Source organism: Rhinatrema bivittatum, chromosome 5, assembly GCF_901001135.1.
Source record: "Rhinatrema bivittatum chromosome 5, aRhiBiv1.1, whole genome shotgun sequence".
Classification (NCBI taxonomy): Eukaryota; Metazoa; Chordata; class Amphibia; order Gymnophiona; family Rhinatrematidae; genus Rhinatrema; species Rhinatrema bivittatum.
The window spans coordinates 374,299,376-374,325,115 of NC_042619.1; the positions used below are offsets into that span (position 1 = coordinate 374,299,376).

At 45.8% G+C, this 25,740-nt stretch overlaps 1 protein-coding gene across 4 annotated transcripts in view; it reads right to left on the reverse strand.

Moving 5' to 3' along the window:
• Positions 1 to 25,740, reverse strand: part of TBC1D8 (TBC1 domain family member 8) — a 438,780-nt gene that overhangs the window by 21,930 nt on the left and 391,110 nt on the right. For all 4 annotated transcript variants that reach the window (XM_029604799.1, XM_029604801.1, XM_029604802.1 and 1 more), the window contains 2 exons: positions 21,605 to 21,694; positions 1,733 to 1,833 (listed from right to left, as the gene is read on the reverse strand). In XM_029604799.1, the coding sequence (XP_029460659.1) occupies positions 1,733 to 1,833; positions 21,605 to 21,694 (191 nt within the window). The remainder of the gene's footprint in view (positions 1 to 1,732; positions 1,834 to 21,604; positions 21,695 to 25,740) is intronic.

Here is a 25,740-nt window from a genome sequence, read left to right on the forward strand (position 1 = left end):
CCCAACCACCCACCTCGGATGAAATCCTGCGACGTTTAGATGGAGCATGCACTCTCTACCGATTAACAGCACTGAAATACCATCGTCTCTCCAAATTTAATCTGGTTTGGCAATCCTACATTTCCTGGAGACATCTGATCTTTACATCTTTTTAATGAAGTTTTGCAACCTCATATTGACCCTTGATCACACGTAATTGGCAACTGGAGCGACAGATCGATGACTTGACATTTACTTGTTGTGTACAGCATGATGGGGGGGGGGAGGGGGGATAATGTACACTATTTCATTTTCAACTGGCTGATGCTGTTTGATTCTATGTCTATTGCATATCTTGTTTATCAATGTTTATATTTCACAGCAATAAAAATTGCAAATAAAAAAAAATAAAAAGAAAGAAGACTATTTGGGCTGATAACATAAGGATATGTCAAATGCTTTCTCTATGTACACTGCAGGTCGCTAACTCCTCTCCCTACACACAAAGAAGGTAATTTTCAAAAGGTTTTATGCACGTAAATGGGCTTTTGAAAATTGCTATGATATATGCTACTTGTGTGCAACTCCTTTGAAAATTCACTCCAAAGCATATAACAGTCATATTGAAAATCACAACACTCAAATAGCTCTCACCAGAGGTACAGGCTATTATATATATTAGGGATGTGAATCGTGTGATCGATCGTCTTGACGATCGATTTTGGCTGGGGGGGGGGAGGGAAATCTGATCGTCAAGTTTTGTTTTTTTTAAAAATCGTTAAAAATCGTAAATCGGGGGAGGGCAGGAAAACCGGCACACCAAAAGAACCCTAAAACCCACCCCGACCCTTTAAAACAAATCCCCCACCCTCCCAAACCCCCCAAAATGTTTTAAATTACCTGGGGTCCAGTGGGGGGGTCCCGGCGCGATCTCCCGCGATCGGGCCACGGCTGCGTTAATAGAAATGGCGCCGGTGGCCCTTTGCCCTTACCATATTGACAGGGCAAAGGTAGCGCCGGCGCCATTTTGGTTCCTGACACCCGACGTCACGAGTGCAGGAGATTGCTCCCAGACCCCCGCTGGACTTTTGGCAAGTTGTGGGGGTCAGGAGGCCCCCCCAAGCTGGCCAAAAGTCCCTGGGGGTCCAGGAGCGATCTCCTGCACTCCCACAAGACTTGCCAAAAGTCCCTGGGGGTCCGGGAGCGATCTCCTGCACTCGTGACATCGGGTGTCAGGAACCAAAATGGTGCCGGCGCTACCTTTGCCCTGTCATATGGTAAGGGCAAAGAGCCACCGGCGCCATTTCTATTAACGCAGCCGTGGCCCGAGAGCGGGAGATCGCGCCGGGACCCCCCCCCCCCCCCACTGGACCCCAGGTAATTTAAAACATTTTGGGGGGGTTCGGGAGGGTGGGGGATTTGTTTTAAAGGGTCGGGGTGGGTTTTAGGGTTGTTTTGGTGTGCCGGTTTCCCGCCCTCCCCCCTCCCCCGGTTTACGATTTTTTGACGATAAATCGGGGGAATTGCTATTGTATCGTGGCTCTAACGATTTTTGACGATTTAAAATATATCTGACGATTGTTTTAAATCGTCAAAAAAAGATTCACATCCCTAATATATATTCAGAAATATGATCAGTATTTTTATTTCACTGTATGAAAACTTATCATAGAACAAACTGTGTGACTGAAGCTTCCATTTGAAATTTGTACTCGCCCATTTGATTAAATGCACCCCTAGAACTGCATTTTACCTGGGACATTTGGGGCAGTTCTTTTTCAGTCTTCTTGTCTTTTTCTCTGGCTAAATCTTTAAGCATTTGTTTCAGCTGCTTCTGGTAGTCCACTCCATCACCTAATGTAGTTAGAGAATTAAATCAAAAAAATTAAATCCAAATGGAAAAACTGGAAATAGCCAATTAATAATGAATTCATTCTGCATATTTGTAACTATCTAAAAGTCATTTTAAAAAGGTAACATATGACTATATTTGCAAGCATTTGCCTTTTATATAGTGGCTACTTTCAAAAGTCCTCAACACTCATTAGAATTCTGTTTGTACATTCCTATATCAACATTTTCCATGCAATGGCACACTATTCTACAGTCTTATTACTTGTACTACAAAAAATTGAAAGTAAATTTACCCTTGATCAGTTTTAGTGTATGCTTTCTGATTTGACAAGTCATAAAGCATGATGAGAAGTTTCTCAAGTCAAATATTACCAATGTAATAAGCAATGAACTAGTACTACTATTTTCGATAGTAGGAGCCAGTGTACAAAGCAGAGTTGCTTACCTATAACAGGTGTCTCCCAGGACAGCAGGATATTAGTCTTCACATATGGTTGACATCATCGGATGGAGCCCTATCACGGAACACTTTTGGCAAAGTTTCTAGAACTTTGATTGGCACACTGAACATGCCCAGCATGCCACTAACCCTGCATCCAGCAGGGGTCCCCCTTCAGTCTTGTTTGTAGCAAACGTATGAGTGAAAAATAAAATAATAAAATGTAAGCAAACTCAACTCCGCGGGGTGGCAAGTGGGTTTCGTGAGGACTAACATCCTGCTGTCCTGGGAGAACACCTGTTACAGGTAAGCAACTCTGCTTTCTCCCAGGACAAGCAGGATGGTAGTCCTCACATATGGGTGAATAGCGAGCTACAGGATGCCCGAACAGAGTGAACTGTGGGTCCATAAAGTCAAGAGGCCATCAATGAAGAGTGGGTGGCTCGCCAGAATGACGGCTACTGCCTGGAGATAATACCCTTATTCAATAAACATAAACATGGTTACTGTGACTCCAACATCGCTCTAAGCTTCAACAGCAAGAGGAAATGTGGAAAAAAGGATTTGCACTCACAAAGCGGGGAGTAGCTGGCTTGTTACGGCGGTTACTACCCCAAACCAAATAAGCCTGATACTTCACTTTCAATGCATATCCAGCATAGCTCTCTGCTTCAACGGCAGGGGAGAAGAAAAACTGATACTTCACGCATATCCAGCATAGCTCTCTGCTTCAACGGCAGGGGAGAAGAAAAACTGATACTTCACGCATATCCAGCATAGCTCCCTGCTTCAACGGCAGGGGAGAAGAAAAACTGATACTTCACGCATATCCAGCATAGCTCTCTGCTTCAACGGCAGGGGAGAAGAAAAACTGATACTTCACGCATATCCAGCATAGCTCTCTGCTTCAACGGCAGGGGAGAAGAAAAACTGATACTTCACGCATATCCAGCATAGCTCTCTGCTTCAACGGCAGGAGAGAAGAAAAACTGATACTTCACGCATATCCAGCATAGCTCTCTGCTTCAATGGCAGGGGAGAAGAAAAACTAATACTTCACGCATATCCAGCATAGCTCTCTGCTTCAACGGCAGGGGAGAAGAAAAACAACCAATAAGGGCTGAATAACATAGTCTGGGTAAAACAAATAAGCATGGGTTACTACCCCTACTACCCCTAACTAATCAAGCTTGATATTTCACTTGGATGCAGCTCCATCACTGCTCTCTACATTAATGGTGGGGGTGGAAGGGAAATAGAACCAAAGAGCTAAGAGAAACAGATAAGTATGAGAAAAAAAATGTGTGAAGCTTGCTGGGCAGACTGGATGGGCCGTTTGGTCTTCTTCTGCCGTCGTTTCTATGTTTCTATGTAACCAAAAGCACCCAACAATGTGCAACAGGCACAACAATAGGGGTGCTGTTGGGTATGAGGGCAGCCTGAATTTCACGGTGGGTGGCAGGTAGGAAGTTGGGTTATTTTAAACTGGAAACAAATTATGAAGGACAGACTGGCCAAAGAAGACATTTTGTCTGCCAGACTTGTCGAGACAATAATGAGCTGCGAAGGTATGGAGAGAGCTCCATGTGGCAGCTTTACAGATGTCAAGAAAAGGTACAGAACGGAAGTGCGTCACTGACGTTGCCATGGCTCTGACCGAATGCGCTTTAACGTGTCCCTGTAGCAGATGGCCTGCTTGCTGGTAGCAGAAGGTTATACAGTCCGCCAGCCAGGTGGACAGGGTCTGCTTGCACACCGGAACTCCCATTTTGTTTTTATCAAAGGAGACAAAGTTAGGGGGACTTCCTATGGGCTGTAGTGCATCCAAATAAAAGGCGAGTGCACGTTTACAGTACAAGGAATGCAGTGCCCGCTCACCTGGGTGTGAGGAGTAAGGCTTTGGAAAATAGGTAGAAAGTGTAATGGTCTGATTTAGGTGGAAATCAGAGACTACCTTTGGCAGAAATTTAGGGTGAGTGTGGAGTACCACACGATCATGGAGAAGTTTGGTATAAGGTGGGTATGTTACCAGTGCCTGTAGCTCACTGACTCTGCGAGCCGATGTTATAGCAAGTAGAAAGAGCACTTTCCAAGTGAGATGTCGGAGCTCGCAGGAGTGTAGGGGCTTGAACGGAAGATGCATAAGCCATGCTAGCACAACATTGAGGTCCCATGCCACAATTGGGGAATGCAGTGGAGGCTTCAGCTGGAGTAAGCCTCTCATAAAACGCCCTACAAGGGGTTGTGTCAAAATTGGGGCATCTGCTACATCTTTGTGGTAAGCGGCTATGGCGCTTATGTGCACTCACATGGAGGAAGTTTGTAGACCAGACTCCAAGAGGTGCCAGGTAGTCCAGGAACCTTGTTATGGGGCAGGAAAAGGGATCTATTTCCTTTGTCATGCAATATAAGGAGAATCTTTTCCACCTGGAACGATAAGATTTCCTAGTAGAAGGCTTCCGTGAAGCTACGAGGACCTGGGACACATCAGTAGAAAGGTCAAGTGATTGCAGAATCAACCTTTCAACATCCATGCCATCAGAGTCAGGGAGTGGAGGTTCAGATGACGCAACAGTCCGCTGGTTCTGCGTTATTAGAGTTGGATCTGTGCCCAGGCGAATTGGTTGCTGGACTGAGGTTGCGCAGGATGGGAAACCAAACCTGCCGTGGCCAGTATAGGGCTATGAGGATCATTGTTTCCTGGTCTTGTCGTAACTTCACGAGAGTCTTGCTAATGAATGGAAGATGAGGGTATGCATATAGAAGACCCGTTGTCCACGAGTGGGCAATGGCATCCCTTGGAGGTGTCTTGCGGCTGCGGTGTAGAGAGTAGAATTGGTCTACTTTGCAGTTGTGAATTGATGCAAAGAAGTCTATGTGCGGGCAGCCCCACTGGTGGAAAATCGTGTTCACTACAGAGGGATCTAGGGACCATTCGTGGGGATGAAAGGTCCGGCTGAGGTTGTCCACGCCTGCCAGGTAGGTTGCTCTCAGTAGCATGGAATGGGAGAGATCCCGGGCCCAGATCTGTGCCGCCTCCTGGCATATCAGGTAAGAGCCTGTGCCCCCTTGCTTGTTGAGGTACTACATCGCTACCTGGTTGTCCCTTTGAATTAGGATTACCTTGTTGGACAGGCAACCCTGAAATGCGAAAAGGGCATACCATATTGCCCGGAGCTCCAGAAAATTTATCTGGTGATTTGCTTCCGCTCTGGTCCAGGTTCCCTGAGTTTATAGGTTGTTGACATGGGCTCCCCAACTTAGGTTGGAGGCATCTGTGGTCAACGTAATCTGAAGATCTGGAGGTTGAAAGAGTAGTCCTATCTGAAGACTGGACTCTTGTATCCACCAAACTAGTGAGAGTCGAAGCTGGTTGGTGACATGGACAATGTGTGATAGATCTTGGTGTGATTGAGACCACTGGGACTTTAAAGTCCATTGTGTTACTCTCATGGTTAGTCGAGCCATTGGGGTAACGTGAACCGTGGATGCCCAATGGCCTAGCAAGGTTAATAGGTGACGAGCTGTAGTGGTTCGGCGAGTCTGTATTGCTTTGGCCAAGGTTGACAGCGTGCGTGCTCGTTCCCGTGGGAGAAACGCTCTGGCTTGAATGGTGTTTAGGAGCTTGCATTACAATTTCGTTAAATTCTGCTGTTACACTTTCGACTTTATCCTATTCTACTCCTGCTCCCTTTAGTTTCCTCATGGACCTTCTCGAGACTCATACTTCTATGGATCACTTGTGCGGAGTCGGCCCTACCCCTCTTCCCTTTGACTCTATCCTATCCTCCACACCACTCCCTGAGGGCCCGACAGGTTTATAATCATTAGCCACATTGCTTATTGTTATAGATATAACAGGATAAAGTCCTCCCAAACCTTTATGATTACTATAAGGGGGAGGATTTATGAGAGTAATATGAGTTTCGCTCAAACTTTTCCATAAATCAAAACTTTGCAAATGTTTTCCTATTTACCAGGTTTTAATTTTTCCTCCAGTAATTTCAACAAGGATGATAAAATTACTGGGTCAAGACTACCTTGTTTTGGCCAATAAAAAAAAAGGACTAGTTTTACTTAGATCATGCCATTATTGCAGAATTTTTCTGTACTTCTGCTTGCCTGCAGTTTTCCTTCTCCTGATGCTACCCTTTTGCCCCACAGGGAAAAGTACATATGTTGTTAACAGCAAGACTACTTTTCCCAATGGATGGAGAGAGCTGTTTTGGATTGTAATTTTATGAATATTTTATTGTACATCACTTATGGCATATTGCTTAAGTGATTAACAGATAAAAGATAAAGCAATTTTCTAAGGGGCCTTCTCTGCAGGCTACACGTTTTCCCCTGGAGGAACCCTTTGAAAATTTCCCCAAAGTGTATTTAATTTTAGAGAAGTATTGCCAAACAAAAGCAAGCACTAGGGTGGCTCCTATAGGTGATAGAAGAAAAGGTAATGTAAAAACTGGAGACAGAATAAATGAAAAAGACCCATGTATATGTATTTGCTTTTGCTTTACTGCCCTTTACAAAGTACTAGACTGAGAGAAAAATATTACATTTTTTAACTGCTGTAGTTAACGCAGTTTGCAATTTTCAAACTGTCTGCTGTAAGTTGTGGCAAATAAAGAACTTTAACATCGTGAGAAGTGTAAAGGTGAATAGATATTCCGGGTGAACAGGAAAGAAGTTTCAAAACTGTGCTACTGGCTGCAAACAAACCTTGTTCACAATGTGAGAAGCCAAGTTTTACTGGAGAGAAAGATCCAGAAAAACTGACAAGTGGGGTCTTAGTAGGGCCCTGGAAAACAGAAGCTGCACACCCTTGTTTACCATGAAACACAACCATACATGCACGGTGGGATAAATCAAGCATTGCTAACATTGGAGAGGCAGAGATAAGATTCAGACGAGGAAAGAGAAACGGGTAGAACTGAATGGGGCACCTTTAATATGACGTTGCAATGGCAGATAAGTGCTAAAAGCGGGAATCCAGAGGATGCAGAAATTCAATAGTCCAAGCAACCCATGAAGCTGTTACACATTACAGGAGCAATGGAGCTCTAAGAGCTCACGCTGGTGGGGACACAGGACAATTCTCCTCTCTCTGGAGTCAAGCGGTAGCCCAAAAAAGTGACAGACAGTTGGCATATTTGAGCTTTTAGAGGATTAACTTTGTAACTAGCATCACCAAGGACCTGCAATAACTGATTGGTATAAGTAAGACAAAGTTCAGAGGAAGGAGCAGAAAGAAGTCATCCACATATTGAACTAAAGTAACATTATCGGTTAAGTCTTTGCGGAACTGGGCCCAAATCATGGAACAGGATCCGGGAAAACACTGAAGGACTCTCAGTGTACCCCTGTGGGAGTTGTGTCCATAGAAAAGTCTGACCTTGATATTGAAAAGCAGTCAAGGGTCTACTTTTAGGATGGAGTGGCACACAAATAAAACTTTAGAAAGATCTAAAACAGTGTGGCATTTGCCAAGTAATACAGATTGAAAGATAGTGGCAGGGTTCTGAACATTAGGAAATTCGGGAATGACCAGCTCATTAAGAGCCCGTAAATCATGAACAATATGTCATTTAGACTGTGCCTTAGGAACAGGGTATAGGGGAGTGCTGTAAGGAGAATCACTATGTTCTATAATGCCATGTTTCAAAAGTTTTGATATCTCAGGACCTATACCCTCAACAGGATTGCGTGAATATTGGGCTCTCTTGGAAATGTTTCAGGATTAACTCAACATGTGCAACAGAGGAGACGAAACCAAAGGGATTGTCATCAGTCGCCCAAACTGAATCGTGGTTAGGCAAAGGAAAAGAGGTAGTGGCTGAATCTATAGAAGTAGAGGAGGGTTCAGAAGATGTGGGCAAGTTCTCTCCAGAAGAAACAGGAGTGTTGGAAGAAGGTTTAGCAAGATAGGCAGCTACAGGAGATAATGCAGAAAAAGAGATGTAGTTTGGAATTTCGAAAGGAGATCCCTCCCCAATAAATTCACAGGGCAATGTGGAGCATACAAAAATGAACAGCAATGAGTATCAGAGCTCCATGTAATGCTGCAAGGAAGTGTAAGAGGAACAGCTTTACTTTTACCCTCTACCCCCATAGTATGAATACGCTCAGAAGAGAGAGAGACTCCAGCTGATATAGAAGTAAGCAAAGACTTAGTATCTATTAAAAAACACATAGGTTGGTTATTCATATTAAAGTAATCAAAGGATCATCTGGGCCTGCTGTTACTTGTTGATTTGGATGTGGAAAGTTTCCACCACCGCGGTATTGTCATAATTTCTCAGATGGATCCCAGACAGGGTAGGCGTCAGTGCGCCCACGAGGGAGTGCGGAGGTCGCTGGTGGGAATTAAGATTAGAGTGTCTGCATTTAGCAGCAAAATGGGCTGGTTTGCCTCAGCACCAACAAGTCATACCGGCGCAGTGATTAGGGCTGTCAGATTCTGCCAGCTGGCCTAGGAGGAGATCGATATCGGCCTCTTCCACACCCATTCCAGATAACAATAGCACCCTCAAAGATATCTAAAGGTGGAGGGGACAAATCATTAACAGGAGGGAAATAAGGGTCTGGTAGTGGGTGCCATGATGGTTGTCCAGCAGTTTTTAACTGCATCTCGCACAACTTGGTTTGTAACTATAAAGATCTTTTTCAGGCTTACATATTTCTTCTCTATACTGATTACAGTAATGAGAAATATGTGGATAAATTTTGGGCCAGGGTTTGCTTCCCATTCCAACTATATTATCAAGGTGTTTCTGAACTTTCTCAGGAAAACTATTCTTCAAAGCCTGATAGAATAGGGGTAACATCCCCTCTTCATCACATTTTTTCTCAGTCTGCTTGCCCCATTCCTCCTGCTATTCAGTAATGAAAGCCTGAATACTCTGGTCTTGGGGGGGGACCATTTCCAGCCATCAGACCAGTGAGGTCATGCTGAGTTGGAAACATGGCTCGGAGCGCCGCCCAGACCCGGGGACGGTAAGGATTAAATGCACAACCGTCATAGTCAGAAACACCTAACATGTCAGCACTTAATTCTGCCATCCTAAAAATAGCTTTTACATCGGCTCCAGATATACAAGCCAGTAGAGCTTCAATATCTCCTAGACTCAAAGATGTGCCAGCTGTTAATTTCTCAAAGTCACTTATCCAAATACTAGCGCCCTTGTCCAAGGGTGGCAGTTTTAATTATAAAGACGTTAAGTCAGTAAAACTCCAGGGTACATATTTCTTGGGGATGGGAAGAACAGGCTGCATGGGTCTTTCCCAAACACCATAGGAAATTGGCAGCTGTTGGGGCAGCTACATACTTTTTCCATACCTGAAAACCCTCAGACATATAAACATAATCCCACTTAGGATCACCAGTGATACAAAAATGGGCAATATTCATATGTACAGGTTTGAAAGAGCCCTGTCGCGGATATATCACCATTAGGGGGCTCATAGCATTCTGTCCATCTGGGCAGGTTATCAACTCATAGGTTCACGAAATGGTAAGATTGTTCGCCAGTGCACATGGAGGTTTCATTTTTAAATCCATGGTTGTTGTTTACCCTGAATACTTTGGACAGGCAAAGTATGTGGGGGTAAAATATTCTCTGCAGCACTGGCCACTGCCAGGAGTTTCCTTTCTAAAATTGGTTTGCAGGTCCCTGAAGCATCACAGAAAAGCTGAAAATTGGCTTTCCCGGGTATTGCATTAATTATCTATAACATGGAATATTACATATTCCGGTGATAACATCAGAGGTTTTTGCAAATTGGTCCTAGCACTATGAAATCATGAATGGCAATAAAGCCCTTGGCCAAGGCCATACTGGCATTCTGAATCAACACTCCAGTGCCTCCTAGAGCTTCTTGTTAAGATTCTCTTCGAAAACTGCCAATGCCAACCAGGGAGGGAGGCAGGAGGAGATTTCACATCTTCCCGGGTTAGCTGAGATAAATCAGAGGCTATGACTAGGGCCCTTGGAGGCTGTCACATAACTCCAGACACTCTCAAAAGTGAGTGGCCTTCTTGCAGGGACAACTGAGAGAACATATGGCTGCTGCCAATATCTCCCTACTCTTCTCACTGTGCACTGACTGGGCCAGAAGATGGTTCTTCTTTGCCTTCTCTTGATGCTCTGCATTGGTATCCCTTGGTACAGATACCAATGAAGTGGAACCTCACTCTCTATACTTGAAGTCTATAAAGGATGATGCTTCCTTAATACCAATGCACTATCAGTGGTCGGTGCATCTCCTGGACCCCTTGATGTTGATGCCCCGATGTAGATAGCTCAGACTTATCAAACCCAAAGCTCTAGATCAATTTGATTGTCTCTGGGCATCATCTTTCCACATGTAGTGCATCCCATCATGTCTAAAGCACAGCATATATGTGTCAAGTGTGTCTGTGACACACTTGATGCTGCATTTGGGGTACTTAAAGAAGCCATTGGTCCTGTTCTGTTTGATGAACACTGGATGAAAACAGGCAATACAAAATCTAATGATTCAATGATGAAAAACAAAAAATGGCTTGGCTGATGCCACTTTAATGCACTATTATCAGTGTCGATGTGGCCATGGAAAAATTAAAAATGAACGAAAAACCTAACTATAGATATAAAGGGAGAGAGAAAATGGAGAAATTACTTACCTGATAATTTTGTTTTCCTTAGCAAAGACAGATGGACTCAGGACCAGTGGGTTTATGCTCCCCTGCCCACAGATGGAGATTGAGCAAGCTGACATCACAGTATATATATAGCCCTGCAGTGACCCCAGCCTGCCAATATTCTCTTCAAAAGCAACTGTGGACAGACTACCAAAAAACATGATTAAAAAGCATGATTAAGAACAGGTAAACAGAACTGTACTCAACCGACCATAAACACTGAACTCACGTAAGATTATAGGTACCACAAGCTAGGGACTGGATGAACACTTACCATTATTCCCTTGGGACCCAGAGCCCCACAGGTGGATTACTGACACACACATGTGGCAGCCGATGGCAGTATGCTGAGTCCATCTGTCTACACCAAGGAAAATGAAATGATCAGGTAAGAAATTTATCCATTTCCTAGCGTGTAGAGAGATGGACTCAGGACCAGTGCGATGTAACAGAGCTATCCCCCAATAGTGTGGGTCCAGTCAATACCGCACATGTAAAGGCTGCATTCTCCCAGGCCTGCACATCCAATTGATAAACCTTGGAGAAAATGTGTAAGGAGGACCATGTCGCAGCTCAGCAGATATCAAAGGGAGACCACAGACTAACCTCCGCCCATGACACTGCCTGAGCCCTAGTGGAATGAGCCCTAACCTGAGTAGACAACAGCTTTCCAGCATCCACATATGTGGCCGTGACCACCTCCTTAATCCAATGAGCGCTGGTAGCCCGTGGAGCTGGGGCGCCCTGCTTACTCCCGCCATGGAGAACAAACAGGTAATCTGTCTTTCAAAAAGACTCAGAGACCTCCCATACTGAACGACAAGACGCTTAACATCCAAGGAGCGCAAAAGGCGATACTCCTATGCATCCCTGTCCTTATCCAGGGATGGCAAACAGATGGACTGATTCAAATGAAAGTCCAAGACAACCTTAGGCAAGAAGGATGGAACAGTACACAGCTGTAATGCCCTCGGAGTCACCCAAACAAATGGCTCCTGGCAAGACAAGGCCTGCAGCTCAGAAATCCGATGTGCAGAACATATAGCCACCAGGAACACAGGAAAGGCTATGCAGCACCACAAAGGAACTGGTAACCTCAAGGGAGGCCTAAAGTGCTTCACTCCCTTCAAATAAACAGGTAACATCAAGATGAGATGACAAGGAAACACCATTCACCAGACCTCTGAAACAGGCAAGAGCCGCAACTTGCACCTTCAAGGAATTAAGGGTCAAACCTTTATTCAATCCATCCTGAAAAAAAGAAATACAGAATGAGAGGGATCTTAACTAAATGAGAAAGAACACCTCGCTCCTCACACCAGGCCTCAAAAACTCCAAACCCGCACATAAGCCAAGAAAGTGGAGAACTTGCAAGTGCGGAGTAAAGTGGCAATCACCACAGAGGAATAACCATGTTTTAACAGGCAAGCTCTCAAATGGTAAGACAGAATTGAGTGAGATCCTCGTGAAGAACTGGTCCCTGCTCAAGCAGATCCATGTACGGCAGAAGACGAAAGGGGGCTCCACCAGGAGTCGTCGCAAATCCACATACCACGGATGCCTGGGCCAGTCCGGCACCACCAGGAGTACTAGCCCCTTGTGGCCTTTGATCTTGCCAATGATCCTGCCCAGAAAGGACCACGGAGGAAGGGCACAAAGCAATCTGTCTTCTAGCCAGACCTGTACGAGAACTTCTATTCCCAGGGACCACAGATCTCTCCTGAGACTGTAGAAGTGAGGAACCTTCACATTTCAAGAAGTCGCCAGCAGGTCTAGGAACGGAAGGCCCCAGCAATCCACAATCAGCTGAAATGCCTTGGCTGACAACACCCACTCTCCTGGGTCCAGACTCTCCCTGCTGAGAAAATCTGCTCTTACATTGTCTTTTCCTGCAATGTGAGAGGCCGAGATCATCTGCAGATAACCTTCCGCCCATTCTATCAGCTGGTCTATTTCCTGCAATACTTGCTGGCTCTTGGTTCCTCCCTAGTGATTGATATAGGCCACTGTCGTTGCGTTGTCAGACATCATGTGAACCGCTTGATTCCGCAGCCTGTGGCTGAACTGCAAGCATGCCAGCTGTACCGCCCGGGCCTCCAGGCGATTGATATTCCAGTGGGACTCTTCGGCATTCCAGTGCCCCTGTGCCGTTAACTCTAGACAGTGAGCCCGCTAACCGTGGAGACTCGCACCTGTCATGAGTACCAACCAAGCTGGAGAGGAAAAGGGAACTCCCTTTCTCAGATGATCCTCCTGCAACCACCACTGGAGGCGGGAGCAGATTTCCATTGGTAAGTGGAGCTGAACTGCATAATCCTGAGACTGCGGGTTCCAACGAGATAGCAGAGAGTGCTGGAGGACGCATATGTGCCCTTGCCCATGGCACCACTTCCAGGGTAGCTGCCAACAAGCCGAATACCTGAAAGTAGGACCACACTGTCGGGCGTATGGTGTTCATCAATATATACTTGAGACATCAATCTCTGGATCTGAATTTCCGGAAGGAAAACCCTGTCCTGTCCTGTATTGAACCCGACCCCCAGATACTCCAATAACTGGGATGGTTGAAGATTGCTCTTGGTCAGGATCACCACCCAACCGAGCTCCTGCAATAAGGAGATCACTTTGTGTGTCACCAGGTGGCTCTCTTCCTGAGATTTGGCTCGAATTGGCTAGGAATTGGCTCGAATTGGCTAGGATTAAAGCAGCCCTCCTTCTTGGGCATAACAAAATAAATTGAATATCGCCCCATACTTTCTTGAGACGTGGGCACTGGAACCACAGCCCTCAGTCTTAGGAGCCTTTGAAGCGTAAGCTCCACTACCTGCTTCTTCTGCGGGGAGTGGCAAGGAGACACCATGAATACGTCTCAAGGAATACTGTGAAATTCCAGTGCATGCCCTTCGCTTATCTCCTCCAGGACCCACTGGTTCGATGTGATCTCGACCCACCTTTGATAAAAGAGAGCGAGACGTCCCCTTATTTCCTGTTCCGGAAGGTGGGTCAGCAAACCTTCCTTGGGAAGTTTGGGAAGGACCATCACCCGAGCCCACTCTTCTCTTGGGCTGCTGGGGACGAAACTGAGACCTACTGAAAGGCCAAGTCCGCTGAAAGGTCATCTCTCTGTAGGGACAAAAATGGCTGGAACCCTGGAAATGACCCCTCAAACCAAAGGGACGCTGAAACTGTTTCTTATTCTCCGGCGACCAAGGCACTGGAAACTTGCCCCAGTTACTGGCCAGTTTTTCCAACTCACTCCCAAACAAGGGTGAGCCTTTAAAGGGCATCTTTGTAAAATTGACTTTGGAAGCTGTGTCAGCTGACCAATTTCGCAACCAGAGTTGACGCCTGGCTGCTATCACTGAAGCCATTCCTTTGGCGAGGTCTGAAGCAAATCACAGCCTGCATCTGCTAAAAAGATGATGGCAGGCTCCATAACCGCTCTGGAATTCCCTCTAGACTCATCATCCTCCTGAGAGAGAAGCAGACAAGATCTCGGCACTAGGACACAACAGGAGGCAATCTGTAAATTCATCGCCACTATCTCAAAGGCTTGCTTAAGAATAGCCTCAATCGTTCTATCACGTATATCCTTTAAGGCCGCTCCTCCCTCTACAGGAATAGTCATCCGCTTAGACACAGTACATACCAGAGCATCCACTTTGGGAAAATGGAAACTCTCTCACAGCCAAATCCAAAGGGTACAGGCCTTCCAATGTCTGACCCCCTTTAAAATTTGCCTCTGGGGCATCCCATTCCAGATCAATTCCTGAATGGCATCCATCACTGGGAAAAAACAAGAGGTTTTATGTAAGGAAACCAAAATGGGATTCTTCCTTGGCTCTGACATAGCATCCGAACCAGGAACATCCAGCTGTTTCAAGGTCTGGGAAATCATGGCTGGCAGTTCATGCATATGAAAGAAGAACATGGTTCGATATGGTTCCATCCCTGGAGGAATTTCCCAATCTTCCAGGGAATCAGGATCAACCTCATCATCAGTGCCATCCAGATTCCTGTTGGGAACACCCGCAGGGAGCAGAGGCAAGCTCCGGCACTTAAGCATAGGATTGGAAGAGAGAGGAGCCACCAGCTGAGGCTCCGACCGGACAGAAATGGGGGAAGCAGAGGACTGCGCCTGAAGAAAGGCTTGTAAGCGTTGAAAAAATTCCACCCAAGAAAAAGCAGCCAGGTCCAGACCAAGCCCAGAAGGAACTGGAGCTGGTCCCACAGAACTGCCCTCCCCAGCGGAGGAGCCAATCAAGAGAGAACCAAGATCTGGCATCCCCTCAGTCAAGGCCATGACCAACCCATTGTCAGAATGGGAAGAGCCAGGCTTAGCAAAATCTGGGAAAGACAACTCTCCCTGAGCATCTGAGCCAGGTCAGGCTGAGAAGCCCTAATATGACAGGAACACAAATAGGAAGATGCTTAGGCTTCTTGCTTACCGGTACCATCGCTGCAGTAAACATGCATCGGAACGGCTTGCGTTAAAAAATGAAATGCACCCAAAAAATAAGCATGTAGAAGAAAGTGCGGCAAGGTGCATGCACAACCTACGCGCCAAGTGCATAAAAAACTTTGTGTGCGTAAAAAGCACACCCAAAATCCAAGCGCACAATGCATGTGCAAAGCCAACACACTGTGCACACCGACAGCCTATAGAGGGCAGCAGAACATGCACAAAAGCATGCAAAAACGGCTGCCGTATCCTACCACGTGGCATGCAAGAAAAAAACCTAAGTGTGGGGCCTAGCCCACCCGGGGCTACTCAATCTGTCAGGTTGCCCAGTTCCCCAACCCCAATGGGAGCGGGAACAAACATCGGCACAATGCTCCAAAAATGGAGACTGGAGGAAGTCCTGAAACCCCTCTATCTCTGATTCAGGTAAACTTTTTTTTTTAAACCTTATCTGAGCTCAGTGCTTACCAGCTGAGTACAGAGATGGTCTCTGACTGCGGGGGGGGGGGGGGGGGGGGAAGGGCATCTGTCGTCACCAACGCTCTCGGCCTCCTTCACCTGCTGCCTTTCAGCTGAACTAGCAGCTAAGTCCACGATGGGAAACCCAGCTACCAGAACAAGGCATACCTCTGAGGGACCACGGAAATCACCTCAAGAATTCTCAACTTGGGGAGGGAACTTTAGCTCTCACCGCAGGAGAATGGGGCTTTCTTTTCCTGAATTTAGAATTTCAAATCTCTCCTTTCAAAAAGCTAAAAGTGTTGCGTCCATCAGTCACAGACGGCTACGATCGCTCTCTGCCTCACCTCTCCTTCTACCCTTTTCCTCCTCCCTGGGAAGGATGGCTGCCTCCAGTGCTGATTGCCGAAACCCTCGGCGTCTCTGACACAGCATGGGCGTCCCCGTCCGCCATGCTTCTTCCTGAGGTCTCCTAGGCGCGCACGCGCATGCCACCTACGCTTTTGAATACGTCATGGTGGGAACCTCGGGGGCGTCCCCACCACATGTCAGTACCTCCGGGTATTTAAACCTCCGCTCCGCTATAGCCCAACGACTTAGCAAAGACTTCAGTTTTGCTACTCTGAACGCTTCTAAGCTGCTCGCTTGGATTCCTCTCTACCCTCTGGCTATCGGCGCAGACCCGCTGGGGTCAGGAGCTACCCGAGGCCTGCCACCGCCGCCGCCACATCCGAACCTGCTCCAGGTGCCTCCTACCTTCGGCCGACCGCATCCCGCCCAGCTGCAGATGTCACATCCAGCAGACGGAGGGCCTTTAAAAGCAGGCCAGCGACACCGCCTCGGCCCTTTTCCTCCCCGATGCCAGCACCGATAGCTCCGCGCTATCGGCGCAGACCCACCAGGGGTCAGGAACTACCCGAGACCCCACGCCTGCCGTGCAGCTGCCACGTCTGGACCCGCTCCAGGTGTCTCCTACCTTCGGCTGACTGTGTCCTACCCAGCTGCCGACGTTACATCCAGCAGACTGAGGGCCTTTAGAAGCAGGCCTGCGATGCCAGCGTCGCGCGACCAAGGGGCCTGCCCCCTAGTGCGCCCCTTCGTGCTGCCCCTTTATTCTTCTAACAAGCCCTCTTCGACCTCCACCGCACCCAATCTCACTCGCCCACTCTCCCCCTGGAGTCTATCCTTGCCCCCCTCCCTCCGGTCTAAGGACCCTTCAATCTTTCCTGCTCACCCTTACCAACTCCCTCCTGTCCCAAAATATATAACCTCTCAAAATTACTCTTTGCCCTGCTCTCTTCCTCTACCATGGAAGCTTTTCCCATCCCCAAGATTTCACCCAGTCTTGCCACCTTCAGATTGCCTCTCAAAACCTACCCCTCCACCCACACAAAACCTCTCGTTCCCATAATGATATTCCCTCTAATACAATTTCTTGGGCTTACAGCCTTCTCAATTATCCTCTTCAACGCCCAATCCCTCGTCAAAAAATCTCCTATCCTAAATTATATGCTCCTGGACCTTCATCCTGACATTTGCGCTGTCACCGAAACCTGGTTTAAACCTACCGACCTCATCCTCGTCAAACAACTCCCCTCCCACCTCTGACATTTTCTCCATTCCTAGAAAAAAGAAACGCGGAGGTGGCCTCCTCCTCGCCTCTAAAAAAAACAAACAAAAAAACAAAACCTTGAATCTCCGACCTCAACCTTCCTACTCTGACTCCAAAATTGAATTTGGCCTATTCAAATCACCCCTCCTCCAAATATGCCTTGTTTACTCACCCCCTGGCCTCCTAGAAAACAACCCTTCCCCCCTCACTGAATTCATTACAAAAAAAACCTGAACTTTGACTCCCCAGCCATCATCCTAGGTGATTTCAATCTTCACGTCGACTCTACCCCTCTATCCCCCAGCTGCGAAGCCATCCTAAACTTCCTTGATGCCATGGGCTTCAAGCAAATTATCAACACTCCTACCCACAAAGCTGGTCACACCCTCAACCTCATTTTCATTAACTCCTTCTTCCACACTACAGAACCCCCACATGCTCAAGAGTCCCCTGGTCTGATCACTCCCTTATAAAATCATCCCTCTCCATAAACAGAACCCCCCCTCTTCTTCCAACCACATCTCCTTCATTCAATACAGAAAATCCATTCAACCAAGGAGACCTCATCACCTCATTTAACAGGGCACTAGATGAACTCAACTGCTCCAACCCAGACCTCGCCATTAACACTTGGTCGAAAATCAATTCCACCATTGCCAACAAGCATTGCCCCCTTATATCTAAACCAATAAACCCTTACTCACATAATAAGAAACCCTGGTACACCCCAGAACTCAAAAACCTTAAACAGAGTGTTTAAGGCATAAGGACCCTTCCCCAACCCTCCTCGCTTCCTACAAATCCACCCTTCACAAATACAGAACTGCTCTCCAGAAAACCAAATGAGATTTTTACACCAAGATCCACAACTTCCTTTATGATCCCAAAGTTCTTTTCTCCTATGTCTCTGAGCTCACCAAACCCCCTACATCCTCCCCTATTGACGCTGAATCCAAAACTAAATGCAACACCCTTGCCAAATACTTTAATGACAAAATTTCCAACATCATGTTGAACCTCTCACCACCTGACCCCAACTTTCACATCCCCTCCATGAATTCCTTTGACACCATCTCAGCCTCCGAAACTGAAACCCTCATTAAGAAAATAAAACCTGCAACCCACCCCATCGATCACATTCCGCCCAACACCCTTAAATCGATTTCCTCCACCCTAGCCAAACCCACTGCTGACATCATAAACTCCTCCCTCACCCACGGAACTGTCCCTGACATCCTAAAAATTGCCATAGTCAAACCCATTCTAAAAAACCCAACCTATGCCCTACTGAACCTGCCAACTTCAGACCCATCTCTAATCTCCCCTTCATTGCTAAACTCCTAGAAAAAGTGGTCAACACCCAGGTCTCTGAACACCTCGAGAAACACAGCATTCTCTCCCCCTCACAATTCGGGTTCCGGAAATACTTTAATAGCGAAACACTCCTTCTCTCACTCTCTGACACCATTATCAAAGGTCTTGACAATGGCCAATCATACATCCTTGCCCTACTCGACATCTCCTCAGCTTTCAACACCATTAGCCACAATACCTTCTTACACAGATTAGCTGAGATTGGCTTTGCTGGCTCAGCCCTCAACTGGTTCAAATCATATCTTGACAATAGAACTTACAAAGTAAAAATTGGCAACCACGAATTCCATCCCATCAATCTCACCCGTGGGGTCCCCCAAGGCTCCTCCCTGTCATCAACCCTCTTTAATATTTACATGTTGCCCCAGCCCACTACATCTATGCGGACGATGTTCAAATTCTCATACCCATCACCAACTCTATCACTGATTCTCTCCAAACCTGGCAAAACTGCCTATCGTCTATTAATCTCCTTCTCTCAAACATAAATCTAGCACTTAACACCTCTAAAACAGAACTTCTCATTTTCTCCCACAACCCACCCCCTCCCGCCTCCCCCTCTTCCCACTTACTCCACCAAGCACGAAGCCTAAGCGTCACCCTTGACTGCAACCTCAATTTCAAAAAATGTATTAGCTCCACCCTGAAAGACTGTTATTAAAACTCCATATCCTTAAAAAACTTCAATCCCTCCTGCACATAAATGATTTCCGCACTGTTCTCCAAGCAGTAATCTTCTCTAAGATCGATTGCTGCAACACACTCCTTCTTGGCCTTCCTGCTGCTTCGCTCAAACCTCTGCAGATGCTCCAAAACTCCACTGCCCGTATTCTCACTAACTCTCGAAAATGCGATCACATCACTCCCATCCTAAAAGACTTACATTGGCTCCCCATCTCCTCCAGAGTTCTACACAAGACCCTCACCTTAATCCACAAAACCCTCTACAACCCAGACATGCAATGGTTAAACACATCCCTATACTTCCACAATCCCACCAGACTCACCAGATCCTCTTACATCAGCACACTATTCATTCCCCCTGCCAAACACTCACACCTCAACTCCACCAAAAACTGTGCTTTATCCATTGGAACTCGATGCCCCCTGATATTCAACTTGAGCCTTGCACCCAGACCTTCAAAAAGAAATTAAAAACATGGCTCTTTAAACAGGCCTTCGCATAACACCACCCCACTCTTATATGACAACTCCCTCTCTTCCACTGTACATATTCCCCCTTCTGAGTTTATTCTATGTTTTGCTGAACCAGTTACCTGTTCCTCTAACCTCTCCCCCTCCTTCTTTCCGCTTTACTCTATCCTTTTCTCTTCCCTTCTTCTCAATCAGTTATTTGTTATAATGTAACTTCTTTCTTCCGATTTCTCTTCCTCCTCTCCACTTTCGTTTTATGTAAAGTGATGTGATGTCCATACGAACATCGGTATATAAAAATGTTTAAATAAATAAATAACTTGCTCCTATGGAAGCTCTGGGTACCCGCTCCTCGGGGCCTCTAGCTTCTATCTGCCCTTCGGGGTTCAACTACCTAACCTAAGACACCCACTTCTCAGAGGTCCTATCTACTTTCTTCCAGGATCCTTCGGCACTCCTAGGTACTCACTCTTCGAGGGCCTATCCTGCTCAGGGTATCCTGAACCTCGGGTCCCTCTCTCCATTCTTCTACCAAGGAAGTTACCAGCACTGCCACTCTGTATCGCCGCGCTCCAGCTCTACTTATTCCACCCTTCAGGTTCCGCTTATCCCGTGCTGCGGAACACAACCCAACCTTGCTACATCCGAGTGAGACCATCATCTATAGAGACTGTCTGAGCTTACTGTAATATCGCTGGCCTACAGTACTATCCCTTCCTTGAAGCAAGATTCAACTTACATCAGCAGTACAATAAAGCTTTCCTTCCTCAGTGTCTGCTTACTAGAGTCTAGCCTATCGCTGTGGTTCCCCACGGGGCCCCTCCCTGTGGGAGGAGTTATCACCACTTCGATCAAGAGTCCACAATATGCCACAAACCCAACAAAAAGAAATCCCCATAGGGAGATGCACATCCACCATCTGCTGGAGATGGATAATACTGGCAGGCTGGGGTCACTGCAGGGTTATATATACTGTGACATCTCCATCTGCTGGCAGGGGAGCATACACTCACTGGTCCTGAGTTCATCTGTCTACAAGCTAGGAAACGCACAATTAGAGAGGATCCCCATGTGAAGAAAAACAACTGAAAGGCAGCAGCAAAAATGAGGTAGTTTATCTCAACACTGTGTAACCAACCAACTTCACAGAAAAAAAGGAACTGAAGAAGTCCCAGTGTGATGACTACAATGTGGGATAATCTCACCCGTACTCAGAAGAGCTTCTGAAAGCTCTAGAAGCTGTGCAATTAAGCTTTCAACCAGGGCCTTTTGTTCGTGGAAACACTAATGTTCGTTTCAGCGCCCCAAAAGTTTCTGTACATTTTCCTTTCTGGTATGCAGTAAGCTAGTCAGTTAGTTCTTTGGTCTTAGTTATTACTTGGTATATTTTTATTGTATTTTTATTTATGTATTATGTTTTATGAAGGTTCTGATTGTACCCTGCTTTGATCTGTTGTAGAATGTGGATAATAAATCCAAATAAACAAATCTTCCTGTGAGGACTCTCAGGATCCTGCTTATCCTTGGAGAATATTCAAGATTTTCTGTTATTAAAAACTGTATATATAAAGAAAAATTAATACATGCCATTTGATTTTCCAATCATTAGCGGCCTTGTAGTTGACAGCAGAGGATTTCTTAGTGGTGACTGACAGTCTCTGTCATTCTCAGTGAGTGCTACAAAAATAAAACAGAAAATAAATCATAATGGATTTATATTATCTGACATTGGCACTAACTCCAATTCTGCACAGCAGATTACAATGCATAACTATATAGTTATCATTAAATTACAATAACTTATTGAAAATTGCGCACCTAGACAAATTAGTACACATTATTTATTTTTGGATGAGGGATGAAAGCTGTAACATTACTAAAGGAGGTTACTTTCTAATATCATACAAACACTGCAACAGCTAGGTAGAAATAACAAGTGTGTTAACTAAAAATTCATAAAACAAAAAATATCTAAGAAATAAATAAAAATGATCTCCAGAGGGATCAATCCCATGGGCTATAGCACTGTTCACTGCAGCCAGGAGACTACATTTTGACACTAATGGTTGATGAAGGTAGTGGAAGAGATGCACTCCAGCTCTGGGAATGAAGGAGGAATACTGCTGATAGTAGAGCAATCCTAGCCGCCAAACAATGGCACCAAGGGTTAGTCTTGAATGAAATTTCCTTCCCGTCATCAAGGCCAGCAAACGTTTATTTTTTCACGTCCTTAGTGAGACCACACTTAAAGTACGTTATTCAGTTCTGGAAGTCACACTTTCATAAAAATTGTGATATGATGAAAGCAATTCAGAGAAGGGCTATCAAAATAGTTCAGAGCCTGCAATACAAACACTATATAGAGAGCTTTAAGGCAGTCAAATATACTCATGGGAAGTGAAGGGACAGGGGGATATGAGAGAAACATTCAAATTTTTAGCAGGCTTCAATAAACAAGGAAGTGGCATGTTTTAATAGAAAATAAATTTAAGAAGAAAAGATGATATTAAGTTGGAGCAGGAAAATATGAGGAGCTATTTCTTACTGAAAGGGTGTTATATGCCTGGAATAGCCTTAAAGCAGAGGTAGTGGTAAACAAAACTATGACAGAATTTAAGAATGTTTGGCACAGATAAAGAGGGCAGTAGTAAAAACAGGCAACAGAAAAAAAAATGGGGTAGGAAGAGAGTCTGGCTGTTGGACCTCTTATTGAAACTTATATGCTCAATCATATGTAAAGGGCCAAAGAGGGGAAATAACAAAACCAACTTGCACATTTTGCTTATTTCACTTTTTTTAAAAACACTTTTTGCCTTTATTCTCCCTCTCCTCATGCTGCTCTTCCCTACATCTCCTCCCTCTCGCTGGCCTTTCTGCTCATTCCCCTTCTTTTCCCTCAGGTGGGCTGCAAATGCGATCTACATCCCTGGATAGGGACCTGCCAACAGCAAGAACTCCTCCTGGATAGGGGGCCTAAAGGTGGCAGCTCTTCCTGGGTTGTGGAATACCCACAGCAGCAACTCCCAAGCCTGGAACCACTGTGGTGAAAGTGGTTCTTCTCATGGGCTCGATGAAAGAGATGTGTGTTTAAGCAGTAGCATGACATAACTACACTCCTCCCTCTCCTTGCAGTGCCTCTGCAGCACTGAGCCTAGACAACACAACCATATTTTTTCTCTCTCGATCAGCCAGCTGGTGTTCCCCTGGGAGTGAGGGGGTCCATCTCCCCATTTGAGCATTCCTGGTCTAGGCATTTTAGGGGCTAGTCCCTTGTTCAAAGGGCTGATCCCCACTGCAGCCCCTTCCCCCGGAGAAAAACTAGGATTCCTGCAGCAAAAACACTTAATTCACTGAAAATGTTCCCTCAGCCTGATCGAAGCTTTCTGGTTACTGAGCAGATAACACCAAGGCTAAATTAACTTCTCTCAGTTCTGTATGCTGTTGCAAAGAAACATTTATCCCACAGCTCTCCTGACTTGAAGCCTGCACCTGCTTCTGCAAAACTGGCAGACTTTCCTACCTCCTTGTCCTTTCTCCTTAAATCCTTGATCCTGGAGCCAGGAAGAATCAGAGAGATATGCCCTGCCAGGGATCACTGTTGCCATGACTTCCCTGCAAGAACCACAGTGCCCTGATTGGCCCCAGCTACATATACTGTACACAAAAACGGTAACTTTCAAACCAGCGCACGTGTGGCATTCATCAGCCCACACCCAGAAATGCGGCCATTTTAAAACATATGCGCGAATATGTGCGCATGTCATAAAATAGCCTAACTGCATACACATGTGCATGCAATTTTAAGTGGATGCGGGCATGTGCGTTCAAATGCTGCTTCTACTGCGTAGGTGGGGGGATTTTAAAAGGCACACGCGCCAACGCCATTGCCCGTTTTCCCAGTTCACCCAGTTAAGGAACAGGACTTCCACCCCCCTCTAGTTTAATAGCCTTTCTTCCCCCGTTAGCCCTGACCTTTAAATTTCAGTTGACCTACCTAGATTATTTTGGTTTTATAAGTTACACGCCATCCATAGTAGAAGCAAAGTTACGCTGCAAGAGACCCCAATGTGTGCCAGTGCGCATATTTTAGGTTACAATCCTGGAACACCCATGCCTCACCCACTCCCCACCCCTTTTTTAGAACTTTTCATTTGTGTGCACAGCTGCAAGTATGTGCGTATCTGGATGGCTTTTAAAATCCAATTGGCATTCCCCGGCCCAGTATATTTGCTCATCCCCTAATTGACACCTGCTTCGGACTTTTAAAATTCACCTTAAAAGGCCTGCCATTGCTAATGTCCTCTGGGACTGGCACGATATGCACTGCTTCCCCTTCTCTGCTCAAGATCTCCAAATACCAGCTCCAAGATAAGTTCAGCCCTCTCTCCTAACCTGAAGGAGCATTGCCATTCACTTTTTCTAAATTTTGTCATCTGTGCAGACACTACCAACTGCACTTCCACAGCCAGACCCTCCTGGCCCTTAAGGGTATCTGGGATCAATCAAGAGGATCTAACTACTTCCTTGGGCTGATTCCTCAAAAGGGAAGAGAATCAACCATATGGCTGTTGCTTGAAAGCTCATAAAGTCTTGTATAACCCCTCAGGGATAGTGGATCCCAAAATACAAGTCCTCTGTACTTTGGGCCTAATTATTTTTCTGCTGCTTCAAAGACCTGTCCCATCTGCTGGGTACAGAGAAATACTAGCTAAGCGCCTTGCTGCTCCAGCCTAGGCTCTTAGGTAGAAAGCTTAAATCCAGAACCTCCAGGGTAGCATTCTCTGAAATGCTCCCTGTTCCACGCGCAGGTCACCAGAGGCAGGCAGAGCTCCGGAGTCTCAATGCGTGGATGAGACGATGGTGCAAGGAAGAGGGATTCAGTTTTGTTAGGAACTGGGGAACCTTTTGGGGAAGGGGGAGTCTCTTCCGAAGGGATGGGCTCCACCTTAACCAGGGTGGAACCAGACTGCTGGCGCTAACCTTTAAAAAGGAGATAAGAGCAGCTTTTAAACTAGAACAAAGGGGAAAGCAGACAGTCGCTCAGCAGCGCATGGTTCGGAGAGAGTATCTTTAAAGGATACTAATGATGCATTAGAATTAGGGCATCCCGACAGTGAGGTTCCAATAATTAGAAAAGTAGTCCAAGTGCCTGTAACTAAAAACTCACCTGAGCTAAAAAATTCTAACATCCCTATCAATTAAAAAGCAGAATGAAAATACAAACAAAAAACAAACTTTGAAATGTTTGTATGCTAATGCCAGAATTAATGGAGAATTAGAATGGGAGAATTAGAATGGGAGATGGGAGAATTAGAATGTATAGCAGTGAATGATGACAGACTTAATTGGCATCTCAGAGACATAAGAACATAAGAAAATGCCATACTGGGTCAGACCAAGGGTCCATCAAGCCCAGCATCCTGTTTCCAACAGTGGCCAATCCAGGCCACAAGAACCTGGCAAGTACCCAAAAACTAAATCTATTCCATGTAACCATTGCTAATGGCAGTGGCTATTCTCTAAGTGAACTTAATAGCAGGTAATGGACTTCTTCTCCAAGAACTTATCCAATCCTTTTTTAAACACAGCTATACTAACTGCACTAACCACATCCTCTGGCAACAAATTCCAGAGTTTAATTGGGCATTGAGTAAAAAAGAACTTTCTCCGATTAGTTTTAAATGTGCCCCATGCTAACTTCATGGAGTGCCCCCTAGTCTTTC